The sequence below is a fragment of the Penicillium cosmopolitanum genome (assembly GCF_028827165.1).
Source record: "Penicillium cosmopolitanum strain IBT 29677 chromosome Unknown utg000006l:49.0-5199605.0:1.0-5204138.0, whole genome shotgun sequence".
Lineage (NCBI taxonomy): Eukaryota > Fungi > Ascomycota > Eurotiomycetes > Eurotiales > Aspergillaceae > Penicillium > Penicillium cosmopolitanum.
Genome location: NW_026622676.1, coordinates 2,457,387 through 2,470,937, shown reverse-complemented (window position 1 = coordinate 2,470,937; position 13,551 = coordinate 2,457,387). Strand labels below are relative to the sequence as shown.

General features: G+C 46.7%; 5 protein-coding genes across 5 annotated transcripts; 3 read left to right on the top strand and 2 right to left on the bottom strand.

The window, feature by feature from the left end:
• Positions 1-941: 941 nt before the first annotated feature.
• On the top strand, positions 942-2,324 carry fdh (formate dehydrogenase (NAD+) FDH1; the record flags this gene model as incomplete). Its single annotated transcript, XM_056630071.1, has 3 exons — positions 942-1,124; positions 1,192-1,367; positions 1,439-2,324. 3 exons carry the CDS (start codon positions 942-944, stop codon positions 2,322-2,324), a joined length of 1,245 nt encoding a protein of 414 aa, XP_056489373.1.
• Positions 2,325-4,258: 1,934 nt separating this feature from the next.
• On the bottom strand, positions 4,259-5,018 carry N7509_005433 (uncharacterized protein; the record flags this gene model as incomplete). Its single annotated transcript, XM_056630070.1, has 2 exons — positions 4,259-4,703; positions 4,759-5,018. The coding sequence occupies 2 exons, from the start codon at positions 5,016-5,018 to the stop codon at positions 4,259-4,261; spliced, it is 705 nt and encodes a 234-aa protein (XP_056489372.1).
• Positions 5,019-6,781: 1,763 nt separating this feature from the next.
• Positions 6,782-8,326, top strand: N7509_005432 (purine-cytosine permease family protein; the record flags this gene model as incomplete). The annotated part of the gene is made up of 1 exon (XM_056630069.1): positions 6,782-8,326. The coding sequence occupies one exon, from the start codon at positions 6,782-6,784 to the stop codon at positions 8,324-8,326; it is 1,545 nt and encodes a 514-aa protein (XP_056489371.1).
• A 285-nt stretch (positions 8,327-8,611) lies between these two features.
• Positions 8,612-10,200, bottom strand: N7509_005431 (NACHT nucleoside triphosphatase; the record flags this gene model as incomplete). The annotated part of the gene is made up of 4 exons (XM_056630068.1): positions 8,612-9,294; positions 9,413-9,787; positions 9,853-10,129; positions 10,192-10,200. The coding sequence occupies 4 exons, from the start codon at positions 10,198-10,200 to the stop codon at positions 8,612-8,614; spliced, it is 1,344 nt and encodes a 447-aa protein (XP_056489370.1).
• Positions 10,201-10,533: 333 nt separating this feature from the next.
• Positions 10,534-12,271, top strand: N7509_005430 (DEAD/DEAH box helicase; the record flags this gene model as incomplete). Its single annotated transcript, XM_056630067.1, has 6 exons — positions 10,534-10,711; positions 10,776-11,499; positions 11,613-11,798; positions 11,859-12,009; positions 12,092-12,196; positions 12,248-12,271. The coding sequence occupies 6 exons, from the start codon at positions 10,534-10,536 to the stop codon at positions 12,269-12,271; spliced, it is 1,368 nt and encodes a 455-aa protein (XP_056489369.1).
• Positions 12,272-13,551: the final 1,280 nt, after the last annotated feature.

Below are 13,551 nucleotides of genomic sequence, written 5' to 3'. Positions count from 1 at the left end.
GGGCTGACTGTGGGATGTGCAGCGGTACATGCCGGTCCAGCGTGAAACAGACTATTGTGGTCGATCGTGCGATAGTATGTAACACCGAGGATGCTTGTTGTACATAGTAGATCGCCTATCTACAGCTAGAGCCCCAAAAATGAGCTACCCCGCATGTACCATGTACATGTATTATGGCCGCAAGACCAACTATCAATGGAGTCTAATGCTGTTTGTACAACATCAAATCTTAACTGTAGCTACATAGAACATGAAGATGTATACAAGCTATAGATGGGGACCTTACTAGTGGCTTAGGCTGACTGGTGGAGCCCAGAACAATCCAAATGGATAGGGAAAACACGAACCACAAAGTCTCCTCCCCCTCCTGTCCCTCGTGCGGAGAGATGAGCTTTGGCCGTGAGTGGCTCGTTTCCCCATCCACCGGACCCCCGACCGACAGCCCCGTCCCGTTTGCGTTGGAACTGGGATCTGAGGGGAGTACAGCGTGTTTTGGGTTCGGGATCCATCCACACACATTGTCTCGTCTCCAGTTGTGGTGGTGGTCTAAGGAGGGGCTCGCAGAGAGGGGCCTTTCGTCTATATAACAGGCTTGCCTAGCCGGTCATCCAACTCTTTTTTCTTCTCTCTCTCATCATCATCATCATCTCAACCTCTTTACTTCCACTTTCCACCTCACTTTAAGGTATGCCAAACCCAAATCGATCTATCTTTCCTCCCCCCCGCCCTTTACCATAGCCTATTGTATGGCCTGCATGGTTCTCCACTCTCCCCGCTCCTCGCATTAGCCGCCTCGTTCTCCAACGCCGTTTTAGGCGATTGACTTCATCGACCACCGGTTTTCCCGGGGGTCGCTATTATGTATAAAAGGCATTCGCTGACCTTCTCTAGCTTCGTGCTTTCACTATCTTCTACTCTTCCATCCTAAAACATCATTCACAATGGTATTTATCCGTTCCCTTTCCCAGCTTCGACGGCCTGCCGCCCAATTTATCTCCGGCTCTCTCAAGCCAGCTCCCCTCGGATCCTTCGCCAGGACTCCAGTGGCTGGTGCTTTTTCCAATGCCCGTACGCTAACCGCATCTGCCAATCTTCAGGGCAAGGTTCTTTTGGTTCTCTACGACGTAAGTGATTCTTTCCGACAAATGTCGAATTGATTGTACAATGTTCCGATGACTGATTGTATCACAGGGTGGTGAGCACTCCAAGCAGCAGCCTGGTCTTCTCGGTACCACCGAGAACGAGCTTGGTATTCGCAAGTGGCTCGAGGATGCCGGTCACACTCTGGTGACCACCTCCGACAAGGAGGGTGAGGGCTCCACCTTCGATAAGGAGCTTGTCGACGCTGAGGTTATCATCACTACTCCGTTCGTCAACCCTTCCCCAGCCAACAATCATACCATGCCATGAATATCAGCTAACATGTCCGATCCCTCAGCTTCCACCCTGGATACCTCACTGCCGAGCGCCTCGCCAAGGCCAAGAACCTCAAGCTGGCTGTCACCGCTGGTATTGGTTCCGACCACGTCGACCTGAACGCCGCCAACAAGACCAACGGCGGTATCACCGTCGCCGAGGTCACCGGCTCCAACGTCGTCTCCGTCGCCGAGCACGTCGTCATGACCATCCTCCTCCTGGTCCGCAACTTCGTCCCCGCCCACGAGCAGATCAAGCGCGGTGACTGGGATGTTGCCGCCGTTGCCAAGAACGAGTTCGACCTCGAGGGCAAGGTCGTCGGTACCGTCGCCGTCGGCCGTATCGGTGAGCGTGTCCTGCGCCGCCTCAAGCCCTTCGACTGCAAGGAGCTCCTGTACTACGACTACCAGCCCCTGTCCGCCGAAGCCGAGAAGGAGATCGGCTGCCGTCGCGTCGAGAACCTCGAGGAGATGCTCGCCCAGTGTGACGTTGTCACCATCAACTGCCCCCTGCACGAGAAGACCCGCGGTCTGTTCAACAAGGACCTCATCTCTAAGATGAAGCCCGGTGCTTGGCTCGTCAACACCGCCCGTGGCGCCATCGTCGTCAAGGAGGACGTCGCCGACGCTCTCAAGTCTGGCCACCTCCGCGGATACGGTGGTGATGTCTGGTTCCCCCAGCCCGCTCCCAAGGACCACCCTCTCCGCTACGCCGAGCACCCCTGGGGTGGCGGTAACGGCATGGTCCCCCACATGTCTGGTACTTCCATTGACGCCCAGATTCGCTATGCCCAGGGTACCAAGAACATCCTGGACAGCTACTTCTCTGGTCGCGAGGACTACCGCCCTGAGGACTTGATTGTTCACAAGGGTGACTATGCTACCAAGGCTTACGGTCAGCGCAAGTAAATCTGAACTAAAAAAGTTTTGCGACCTAACACCAGACTGGCCGGTTTTATGATTTTCCTTTTATGATTGTTCATAGTTCGTTTTCATGATGACGATTTATCTTAGCGGTAAAATATCACAATATCACATATTCTTAAACCGAAATTATTTTACTATGGTCTATCTAGTGATTTAAGGATATTTGTTGCTTAGTATTACACCGGATACCGAGGAGTAATAGGTACATTTTAGTTTTACAAGTATGGACGAAAGCATCTGTCGCCCACGGGGGACTTCAATCGGCCACGTCTTGGGATGTCAGAACAACCAACGACGGTCAACTTCCCGGCGATCGTGACCTAGACGTGGAACGTTCCCTAGGACCACCTCTGCTATTTTGTACGTTGGTATTTTTGCCTCAACAGATAGTGGGTCAACGCCATTGCAAGCTTTATAGGTGACTAACCCTAATGGTGCTATAATATTGTATCATCCTGAACAATATTTCTCTAATATTCTCATTCTACAGGGGAACATAAAACCATAGACAGTCATCCGAATTATCACAAAACATCAGTATGGGCGAAATAGAACTAATTGGATTTGTGGGCGTTGATCAACACTTGGCCCGTAGGTCATGTCCTTGGCTAAGTTCTTTTCCCTTTGGACCAGTCAATAAGCTCATCCCATGTCATACCTAAATGTTGACTAATATTTTGTGCCCCTTTCTCTAAAGCAGGAATTCTTGGAATCTGGCCGGATCCTGATGGCGCGGAGTTACCATTTGGATCTGCACCTGAAAGAAGAAGAAACTGGATCATCTCAGCAGCTTCTTTGGTCGTTTTTGTTGCAGACTCGTGTAATGCGGTTCTCTGACCTGGTCCTTGCTCTTTAAAATCCACATCAACTCCCAGTTCAAGCAAGCTCTTGGCCATCGCAATGGAATTAGTTCTTGAAACCACCTTTCGAAAAGTGCTGCCGAGCTCGATGCCTCGTAATGCCCTGCTAAGTTTTCTCGGAAATTCTTCTCTCTCCAGAGATTCGCTAGGCGTTTTTGTTTAACCGAATCTTTCACGGAAGAAATGAGATCCCAGTGGGCCACATAAGCAAATTCTTTCAGTTGATTATGCAGAAAATGCTTTGTCCACATGTTGAAAATCTCAGTCGAGTCTGAGTTGACTCCGAGTTGCATGATTTATTGCAGCCTACGACTGTTCGAATCTTGCAAGTGCCTCTCTGTGAAAACTCGAGGACCAGCCCAGTCCAAAACATCCAGATTCTCGCCTTTAATAGACTCAAAAGCGATTTCATGGTGTATATGCGTCCTTTTGAGCCTTGGAGCAGCGCTTTGGAGAAGGGTTATGACGATTGACAGCGGGGCAGACATTGCAGCATCCTTGATTAGCCTTTTCTGAACCGCTATATCCAGGTTCTTGAAATACCCTGACAAGGCCCTTATCTCACTTTCTTTGCCCATGTGGATTAGATCAGACACCAATGGTACATATTCATCTTGATCCGGATTTCCAGTCAATTGGATCGGCCTTAGGGGGGCATCAAGATGACATTTGCCTAAGTGCTTATCCAACTGACTCTTAGAGGCGAAGCCAATTGACGAAAATTCACACATTGAGTGGGTGCATTTGTATGGGCGATCATGCTTTTTGCAGTGGGCTTCAGACTGAGATTTGGACTCGAAGGCAGTCTGCTGAGGTTGACAGATCGTATATTTGCATCGAAAAAGCTTTTCACCATAATGCCCTTGCAAATTGCGACAGCTGCAATTGGCGGTATGAGTTGGCCCTGGACATAACAGGGATTCAAATTCTTTATGGATTCTCATTGCAGTATTTGATATTGTCAGCGGATCTGAAGCTGTCCACGAGTCATCTAAGTCCACAGCCCCTTTTTAGCTCATTTCTTGCATCAACGATGTTGTAGAATAGGGAGGGAATTCACATACCCTCATAATCCAGTTTCCAATTACCAGTATCAAGATGCCAAAATTTGAGCGTTTGGTCAAGTAGCCTATATATTTCTGGGTGCTTACCCTTGAAAGCCTCAAAATGATCACTCGACCAATCGCCATAGCTGGAGGAGCTATCTTGGAAGGTTGTATTTTCGCGACGTTCCCCAAAAGTCTTCAGTGTAGTGATCAAATCATCCGGTGGGGCCCGATCATGAAGTGATATTGCACAATGTCGAAGTATCTCCACCCACTGTGTAGATGCAAACCAATGTAGACGATACGCTCCTGACAGTAAATTCTCTTTGATTTGTTGATCCTCAATTTCAGGATCAAAGATATCAAGGCATAGGTAATGCAAGCATGTCTTGGTCATTTCAAGATTCGCTTCTAGCATTTGAACGAAATTGTTCCTCTTCCGGGAAATGAGATACCTATGAATGTTAGATTTTCATGATACATAGACAAAGAATATCTGAATATACTTACTCTTTTACGGTGAAGTGTACGAAATGCACATAGTCACCAGATCTCTCAACAATAGGACCACAAAGCTGAATTGCATTGAGTAACCATTCAGCTCGAGGCAATTTTCCACCAAAATTTGATTCTATACTCAGAGCACAGGTCAGCTCTTGGATTTTAAGAGGTATTGGCGAGCATGCAATCCAGCCCAACGCTCGCCGAGAAAGCTCTGTAAGTTGTGGATAATCGTTGAGACGTTGAAGAATACGGGCGTATCTAAGCATGGTTCTTATCGTCAGAAACATGGACCGAAGGGATGAAAAAGGCTTCTCACGCTGCTTCGAGATTCTCTGGGAGTGCTTTCAGTTCCTTCTGAATCTGGTCTATATTTAACGCCGTGCAGTCAGGCTGACTGTACCAACCCTTTTGGGATAGTGAATCAGTGGGAAAGGGTATTGGTGGTTTCATTTCATATTCAAGGACCAAACATCTCAGCTTGATAGGTATATTTATTGAATGGTGGTAGATTGTGAATTGTCACGGGCGCATTCCCGCTTGACAGATCGTAAATATCGATTATGCGGTCGCTGAAGCCATGGAAGCATTGTTTTATAATTGAATGACGAGAATTCAAATTGAATACTCCGTATACCTTTGGGTGTTAAGTAAAGGTAGTTCAGGCTGCAGTAAACATCTCCAGAGTGGGCGCCTTGCTGGGTATGTATTTTCCCTTTGAGACGTTGAACTGACAGAGCTGTCCCAAGGCAGTGGTGAAACTGAGGAGCTTCGTTTGCCACTTGGTTCGATTGGGGATAGCTCCATCCCCGCTACATTTTTGGGTTGGGCATCGTATTTCCCCCTGCTTCATCTTCTTGAGGGTATAAGGCCACCATCCGCTATCACCGTACGATATCATTGGTGAGAATGACCTGGGCCCACTTGAAAGAACGAACGGGGTTCGCACCCCAATTGGTATTGGAGGCAGGGCAAAACGTGAGAAAAAGGGGCTCGTGAGGCGGCTGGTTACATTGGAGATGGGGGCGCCTACTCTCGGGGAGCCCGAATCAACCGTCAAACACCAATAGCACATACTCAAACGCCAGATCAGCAAGAGATCAAGAACAAGTTACTCTCTCCGGATCCATGTTCGATTGGATCGGGAACTTTTTCTCTGGCAACGCATCCACAAACCGGAGGCGTAACCGTGCCAGCAGAGCACACCGCAAGAAAGCAAGGTCTCGAGAACGCGAATTGCGGTGGGTGTACAATAATGAGGATGCCGCGAGTTGATTTTTCTACTGGGGGTCGCCGGGAGGCGAACAAGGACCAACGGAGGAGGCGATAAGAAAGCGTCGCGAAAAGCGCTAAGAAATTCCATGCCAGCTAGCGCAATCAACCTCAGCTATGTTCTTTAGAAAGCAGGGAATATCTGGCAACAATCGAAGTGATCTGGGGCGCATGACTGATTCCACGACGCGAATTTTTCTTTGTGTTCTGCCAAGTCACAAGTGGGTAAACAGTTATCTCTTCCAAGAGATAAGGTTCTCCTAAGCTTTCTAGACCTCTGGAAACTCCCGAAACTTGTGGGCTGGAGAGGAAGAAAAATCCACACGTGGGAGAAATCAGACCACTTCACCACATCAGATGATAGCCGATGGTTGTCCATATAATGAATAATGAAGATTTTATGTATATAAATTTATTGAATCCCTGTCAAGCCCAAATCTCCTCACTTCTCTATTAGCAGGGTTGTCCCGATCACCCCAACCCGAACGGCCAATAAGCTGTGCCGTGTGTAGTTTCGAGGTGGCAAGCGCCAGCGCCAGTTTTGGTATCAGTGAACCGGACTCCGGGCGTGAAGGTTTGCTGATTGGTCCCAACAGAGTTGACTACTAGTTTAGACAAGGAAACGCTTTATCTCCGTGAAACTTTCCCCCGCATCGCCTTAAATAAACCCACGTGAGATGGACCATCCTATGTTGAAATTATTTAAAGGCCGTTCATTTCCCGCTCACTCGTTACATCTGGCCACAATTGTCTCCTCCAGATGGCTTACGATCCAGAGAAGGGCCTTGATGAGGCTAACATTATCACTGTTGACGAAAACTCCTCGGGCAGATCTGCCGACAATGAGCTTGCCGCGCGAGAGACCGGCCCGCTCGCCAGGATGAAAGCTTTTGAGGCTCGAATGGACAAGAAACTAGGCATTGAGTCTGAAGCTATTACCCGCAAACGCCCCGAGGATAAAAGAAAAGTCCATTGGGTTGAAGAATTGTCCATGGCGTTGCTGTGGGCTAGTGGCACGATGAACACATCTTGTTTCGCGACGGGATTCCTTGGATGGGAGTTCGGGTTGACTCTCAAACAATCAATCTTACTCACTATGTTCGCTTCCCTGATTGCTGCCTCACTCACCGGGTATTGCGCAACTTTTGGCGCCGCGACTGGTTTGCGCCAGATTAGTGTCAGCCGATACAGTTTCGGCTGGTGGCCAAATAAGCTGGTCGCTCTTTTGAACGGTATTCAGCAACTTGGATGGGCAGCTGTTTCATGTATTACCGGAGGTCTGGCCTTGACTGCTGTTTCGGATGGTCATCTCTCTTTGATTCTTGGAATCGTCATTTTGGCTGTCGTCGCATTAATCATCTCTTTTGTGGGATTGAACGCCATTCTGATTTATGAGCGATGGGCCTGGCTGGCTTTCTTCATCATCTTCATGATCATCTTTGGAGAGACTGGAAAATATGCCGATAACACATCACCTCCTAAATACAGCGGACTTTCTTTCTCTGGCGCGTGTCTGAATCTGTTCGCGGTTGTTTATGGATCCAGCGCCTCCTGGTGCACAATGGCCAGTGACTACTATGTTCACTATCCTACCAATGTGAGTCGCGTCAAAGTATTCTTGATGACGACTTTTGGCGTATGTATCCCCACTTCCATTGGCATGGTAGCTGGCTGCGTCGTTGCTTCAGCTTTAAACAACAAACCCGAGTGGTCCGATGCATATGATCAAGGAGTAGGTTACCTGATCCAGGAAATGCTGTATCCGCGGGGATTCGCCAAGTTCCTGCTCACCCTTCTCGTTCTATCCGGTATCAACGTCAACGTCATCAGCATCTACAGTTCTGCCATCTCTTTCCAACAAATAGCACGGCCCTTCGCTCGTCTCCCCCGATTTTTCTGGACGCTTTTCTGCTTTGTCTGCATTCTTGCATTGTCTATCGGTGGGCGGCAAGAGCTCAACACGTATCTTCAGGATTTCCTGAGCTTGTTGGGATACTGGTGCACGAGCTATGCTGTTATTCTTTTCGAGGAGCACTACATCTTTCGCAAGGGCAACTTTGCCAACTACGATTTGGAAGGGTGGAATGATCCAGCCCGACTGCCTTTGGGTATTGGTGCGGGTATCGCATTCGGACTTGGAATTGTGGCGTGGTGTATGGGCATGGATGAGACTTGGTTCGTTGGACCTCTTGCTAACTTGATTGGAGATACTGGAGGGGATATTGCCAACCAGTTCACGTTCGTCGTGACGGCTCTGACCTATCTACCGGCAAGATACTTGGAAATGAAGTATTTTGGGCGGTAAATGGATTGTTATTGTATGATTAACCTTGTATAGTGGAGTTATAGTAATGCATGTGTACTTGATAGTGTTTCTTGCTGAAGACTCAGGTCCAAATACAAGGAGTAGTACTGTTCCACATCTATATTAATATCATAAATATGCCACAATGTCATTTCATTACCTACAGGCTATATATACTGTACTGAGACCTTGCTAAAGCCTGCAGGCTTTTGGGGCTGGGCTGATTGAGGCCCCAATTTGGCGGGTCGGGCAGCCTGACCTAACACAATCTCATATTGTCCATGACTACCTTCGCGTAAAGAAACATGCCTTCATAGGTGAGCAGACCGTAGGAAGTGTGTACATGACGTTTAGTGAGACATACGGACCTTTGGATTTTGCCGGTAGTGAAGACAGCAGAAGACCCATTATTTCTGAGCGAATGTCCTTCTCAAATTCGGATTCTCCTAGCCATTTTTGGGTTTCTGCGGACACATAAGCTTGGATACAGCCGCGGTTTTTGTCGTCAACTCGAATCACTCTTGGTCCAGACTTTTTCAACAGTTTGGAAATATCGTCTTCTGCTCGACTGCTGACAAGAAGCTTTGTCTCGGTCGAGTCACGCAGTATCTCTAGAAGCTCATTCAAAACTGTCCGACGTTCAATTTCGGAAATCTCATCCAATCCGTCAATGACAATGTAATTTGGCCCTGCAAGTTTCAGAAGTTCTGACAAAGTTTGTCGAGCAGCTTTTGTATTGCTTTTCAGATTCCTTTGGTCCGATTGGAATTTGTCAAAAAGCGTAGCTCTGAGATTCTTTTTGACAGCCTTGTCAAAGTCCTTGTCGCCAATCACGAGCTGAAATAGTAGAGAGTGTAATATCGAGATTATGTTCACGTTGGCGCGCTTGTAGCTCAGAAACGCAAATAATGTGACGCTTGATAATTGTCTCAACCGGTCCACAATGAGAGATGCTATATGAGTCTTCCCTATATGAATTCTTTTAGTATTCTAGTTCTCCATCCAGACCTCTAGGCCATCACGTGTACTATGGGGACACAAGGCGATAGCAAGTAATCTAACATCTCGACACAGTATGATACGTACCTGCTCCTGGTATTCCCTCTAGCCAAAGGAGTCTCGCAGACGTATTGCAGGCATCGAACCATTCCTCCCAGGCCTTTTCTCTTTCTAGCCAGCGTCCGGTTCTGTCACAGACAGATCTTAACAGCTTGTCTAAATCATCATCATACAGCACTGGTGAAAAATAAGACTCCATTTGGCCAAACTCCTGTCTTTCCTGATACTCCAAGTCTTGTTGGCATTTATCCAGTTGGGTGATCCGGGATTGATGGGCTTCCGTGATATGCTCGAGGTTGATCTTTTCATTAAGTAAAAGGCAGTGGCGCTCAATATTTCTAATGACAGCGGTGATCGTATCCTTTTGTCTCGACCAAACAGATTCAAAGATCATTTTCCAGTCTGCTCCACCCAACTTTCAGTCAGTTAAATACAGATTAGAGTAAGCAGTTAGAGTTGAGACATACGCTTTGCGGAGAAAAGGTTCATTGCGACCCCATAAAAGTCTAGGATGTCTCTGTAGAACAATGCCAACGCATCCACAACCCCATCACTTTCGCTAAAAAGCTGTGAATAGGATTCGAAGAGGGGCAACTTGTCTCCAATTGCTTCCATGGTATCGAGAATTGCATCAAATGACTTTGACAGGCTATCTGCGAATTGCAAGAGAAGCTTGATAGGACCCCATATCAATGCCAGAATATCGGGCTTAACCTGGACAAAAACCTCGATCACAGAGGTATACTGCATCAGTCGGTCTAGATATTGGTTTATCTTGCGCAGGTTTCGAAGACCATGCCGCTTACTTTGGTCATGCTGGAGTTTTCTCACGAAATCATAGATGTCTTCTATCGAGGTGACGTTTGAAACGTGATCGATAAGCGCAGGGTCTTTAAGTGAGGACAAAAATCTTTTTTCGCGTTCAGGAACGCCTCAGAGAGACGAGGATAAGTGATGGCACCTCGCGCAACACTGATCGTCACCACTGTATCCAGTATGATATTCCCGTAACAGAATTCAAGAAGACTCGCTGACACCCCCAAGCAATCCATGGATGGCAGAAAGAAATTGAGAAGTACATTTATGTCTACTCTCTCTTTTCTTCGTGTACTAAATTATGTTGGAATAGACACATCTGGCCAGGCAAAATGTCCTTGGAAATTTATCATGGTTCAACCCGACGCAGATATCCATCAGCAGGTCTTTTGGAGAATGACGTTGTTATCACCACTTATGATACCCTAAAAAGCGAGTGGCGCAATCAATCTGAAGATAGCGTCTTGTTTCGCAAATCTGAAATGTGGGCTCGCGTTGTTCTCGATGAAGGTATGTTTTATTAGATATTTCTTTGACTTGTGCCTTCCCTAATTACTAATTTTCACGCGTGTAGCCCATCGAATACGTAATCGCTCTTCAAAAACCTTTGAAGCCACCTGCGCTGTTCCCTCACTGAACCGGTGGTGCTTAACAGGAACCCCGACACACAACAAGCTAGATGATTTCGGAGCCTTACTGTCTTTTATTGGTGTTCCTCCTTTTGAAGGCCAAAGAGGCAGGGCATCCTTCGATTACTGGATCAATTCTCCCACGAAAACCTCTATTGAAGACTCACATGGTCTTGATCGCTTGAGGACACTGGTTTCCACAACTTGCCTGCGACGAATGAAAGATTCTGTACAAACTCAATTGAAGCTCCCTCGACGTATTGAGAGGGAGCATCTTGTTGAATTGGATTTGACAGAAGGCAAGTTGTATAACTTCTTCAAGTCTCAAGCTTCTCGCGTTGTGACTGGCAGGTTGACACACGGTAGCATGGTAAGTCAGGCACACCCGGGTGGCATTCTGCCATTGATCAACCTTTTGAGATACATATGCAACCACAGAGAAGCGCTTTTGCCTTCTTCTGCGGCAGAACTATGGAAAAACAGGACTGTATCATCATTCAGTTCGAGAACAGAGGCGGAGATTTCAGAACCTACGACCCTGGAGAGCCAATGCCCCCAAAATTCAGAGTTTCATTACAACCCCTCCACAAAGGTCAAGGCCCTGATTACGAATCTTGGAAATGAGCAAGGAACAAATTCTCGTGAAAGTGGAGAGCTACCAATCAAAAGGTAAGAGAGATCAAATGCATTCGTCCACAGCACTTCTGGCTTTTCGGTTCTACTTTTCTCTTTTTTCCCACCCGGGTACCAGGAAGTCTTGTTGACAGAAAATAAATCATCAGTGTCATATTCAGCTGCTGGACGAAGATGCTCAATTTAATTGAGCCTGCGCTACAGAGAAACCATTTTAACTTTGAGCGTATTGATGGCGACACGCCTCTGCCACAGCGAGTTATAGCACTTGACCGATTCAACGGAACTCCGAGTTGTACAGTTATGATTGCTACTATCGGAAGTATTGCTGAGGGGTAAGTAGCTTCACGACGCAGGTTTGTCTTGAGGTAATTTGCTAACTTCAAAGCAACAAGAGTTAATCTTACTGCGGCAAATCATGTCCACATCGTCGAACCACAATGGAACCCAATGATAGAGGCGCAGGCGCTAGATCGAGTGCATCGTTTTGGCCAAACACGCGATGTAGTAGCAACAAGATACATTGTCAAAAATTCTATTGAGATAGTGAGTCCTTCCTCAATCACTGCTGGAGGGATTCTTACCTCGTCAATGAGTGGTGATATTAACATAAATACTCGTTATTTAGTATGTGCAGGATCTTCAAAAAGCCAAATTAAAACTTGGACAACAATCACTTGGAGATAAGTCTCTTTCTCAGACAAATCTTGATGAGAACTTGAATAATCTGAAGGTATATTTCCTGGAAGGTTATATGCAGCAGTCACGACTAACAATCCTGAAGAAATTTCTAGACATATCGGCATAGAATTTAGTTTTAAAAGGATACTCTTATAGATACTGTGGCTTTGGCGACCTGGAAATCAAATTAGGCCCTAAGCAAGGTAATGTATCTCTAGAGTCCTGTAAAAGGTGGCGATTCGAGGCTATTCTCTTTCCAGGGAAGAATGAAGCCTTCTATGATCACAGAACAGTAACCAGAGGCTTCTTTCGATAAACGCTGCTAAAGTCCATAACAAATCACTATACCAGCCAGGTCTCAATGGAACACTCCCTAGGCAAAAACCGACGTGCGGAAACAAAAAGCTTTTCCCGTGCTAAACAAGGTACACAAGGCATGTTATAAATAGAATGCATAGGCTGGTTTCCTCGCAATCCAAAGATCACGTCCACAAGATCCAAACTTGGACCGATTGTACCTTCTAGGCAGTCATGACTGAGTTCCGTACACAGGGAGTTGTCCACATCGTTTTCTGAGTGTTTGCACTGGTCTCTTCCGGCCGCCGATAGGAGAGAGCGTGCTTGAGGCAATTTTCCTTCTTCTAACACGAAATCATCATCTTTGACTGAGGCCAGGTGCGAGGACATGCTATCGCCAGTCTGGAAAGGGCAAGTTCAGACTACGGTGACAGATATTTGAGCCGTAAGGGTTCCGGTTCTTGTGTGGATATAGTGATACCCGAACATAAATCCTTGTTGGGAAAACTGGTGCATTGCTTTAGAGGTGTGCTGTCTGCAAAGGAATGTGGTCAGGTGACAGCTTACTTTCCTGAAGTTACAGGTGGAAAGGCGGCTGTTTCCGACAGCAAAGGAGACTATTTTTGGCTTCGATTTCACGGGTCCTCCATATTTTAGTCGTAATTGCTTCTGTAACGCAGGGGCTCTGTATCTGCCAAATGATCGAAGTGGGGCGCACTGTCGATCTATCAATAGATTGACAGGTCCAGAACAAAGACCACAGTTTGAGTGGATCCCATAGTTTTCTTTGGTATTCTGACAGGTTCAAAATCGATCGATCGATCGTGGATGTCGATCAAAACTTTGGAATTCATTGTCAAAATGAGCTTTCATTCCTGGGGTTTGACCGTAAATTGTTATACTCGCCTCTATGTATCCAATTTCCTCTAAGAAAAGTGAAACCCGAATATAATGCACGAAGTGTTTGGACAAGAACCAATCTATAGTCAAATAATTGAACCAATATCAAATATGCAGATTCGCTGTAGATATGAAGAGAGGGAAGAAAACAATGGCCGCCCAGGAAATAAAATATGAACAGGAACTGGAAGATAGAATAGCGCAGAGCAA